The sequence below is a fragment of the Bison bison genome, unplaced genomic scaffold, assembly GCF_000754665.1.
Source record: "Bison bison bison isolate TAMUID 2011002044 unplaced genomic scaffold, Bison_UMD1.0 scf7180017850477, whole genome shotgun sequence".
Classification (NCBI taxonomy): Eukaryota; Metazoa; Chordata; class Mammalia; order Artiodactyla; family Bovidae; genus Bison; species Bison bison.
In genome coordinates, this window is record NW_011481050.1 from 1,648 (window position 1) to 3,066 (window position 1,419).

General features: G+C 51.7%; 1 protein-coding gene across 1 annotated transcript in view; it reads right to left on the minus strand.

The window, feature by feature from the left end:
- Window positions 1-1,419, minus strand: part of LOC104995010 (granulocyte-macrophage colony-stimulating factor receptor subunit alpha-like) — a gene marked incomplete at its 3' end in the record, with an annotated part of 11,467 nt that overhangs the window by 1,642 nt on the left and 8,406 nt on the right. The window contains exons 6-7 of the mRNA XM_010848730.1: window positions 1,062-1,197; window positions 93-186 (exon numbers count right to left, since the gene is read on the minus strand). Of these exons, the coding sequence (XP_010847032.1) occupies window positions 93-186; window positions 1,062-1,197 (230 nt within the window). The remainder of the gene's footprint in view (window positions 1-92; window positions 187-1,061; window positions 1,198-1,419) is intronic.

Consider the following 1,419-nt stretch of genomic DNA (forward strand, 5'->3'; position numbering starts at 1 on the left):
CGTGGGGAGGCAGTGACAAGCGTGGGCCCTTTTGTGTATGGGTTCTGACCTGCCGTTTCCGAGTTTATTTGGGGTGTGTGTGTGTGTCTTACCTTTTACAGAGGAACATCAGGGCCATGCCAAACAAAACCGTGGCCCCCACCACCAGCCCGATCAAGACCACCAGGAAATTCTCCTCTGGGACACCTGGTGGGCAGACAAGCAGAGGGTCAGGAGTGACTCCTGCCTGCCCATCCCTGGTATTGGATGACAGGGCGGGGGATGTGGGGGCAGAAGCAGGGCTGGAGAGGAGGAAGGGGGAATTTCCATACAGAGGGACCCCAGGGATTTGAGAAGGATGGCACCAAAGAATCTATTCTTCTGGGATCCCGCACCCACCACAGCCCACTGTATGTCACTGTCCCCAACCAGTCCATCCTAGAGGAACTCAACTCTGAATGTTCACTGGAAGGACGGATGCTGAAGCTGAAGCTCCAATCCTTTGGCCAGCTGATGCGAAGAACTGACTCATTGGAAAAGACCCTGATGCTGGGAAAGATTGAAGGCGGGAGGAGAAGGGGGCGACAGAGGATGAAACGGTTGGATGGCATCACCGACTCGATGGACATGAGTTTGAGTAAGCTCTGGGAGATAGTGAAGGACAGGGAAGCCTGGCGTGCCGCAGTGCATGGGGTCGCAAAGAGTCAGGCACAACTGAGCAACTAAATAACAAATCTCCCCACCTCCCCCCTTGCCACTCTCAAAAGATGATACAGCAATTACTTTTCTACAAAGGCACAATTAATACTGCACAATGCCTTCCTTGTCAGTGGATATTAACTTTCGGTTCTGCACTGCATAGCCAAAGGAATGAATGCGTAATTGTGAAATGTCAAGGGTGAGAGAAAGAGGTGTGTACGAGCAACTGAACAACAGAAATGAAGGTGAGCTGGTTTGAAATAAAAGAGAAACTGTAAAAAAAAAAAAAAAAGGAGGATTGGACAGCAAGATTCAAAGGAAAGGTCATTCCTATCCCCCACCAGGCACATGTCAGCATCTACGGGTGTTTCTGGGAGACTCACCGAAACGGTGTGTGGAGCTCCACTCACTCCAGATTTGAAACAGCACATGTTGCACCCTCATGCGGACGGTGTGCTCTCCTGTCACGTCAGCACGGGGCAGTCTGTACTTGTTTTTATATTGTCTGCTTAGAAAAACCTTTGAAAGAAAAAAGGACCTTGTGACAGCCACGGATACCAGACTGGAAACACGGAGAAGGCGGAGGGTGTGCCCCCTGACAGCTGGGAGCACAGCGGACCTGCCGCCTCTGATCCATCCCTCCCAGCCCACTGTGGGAGCCCGAAGGGGCTTTGCCATCTCTCATCTGGGGCTCCCATCACTTCATGGCAAACAGGTGCATAGAAAATGGAAACTGTGGCA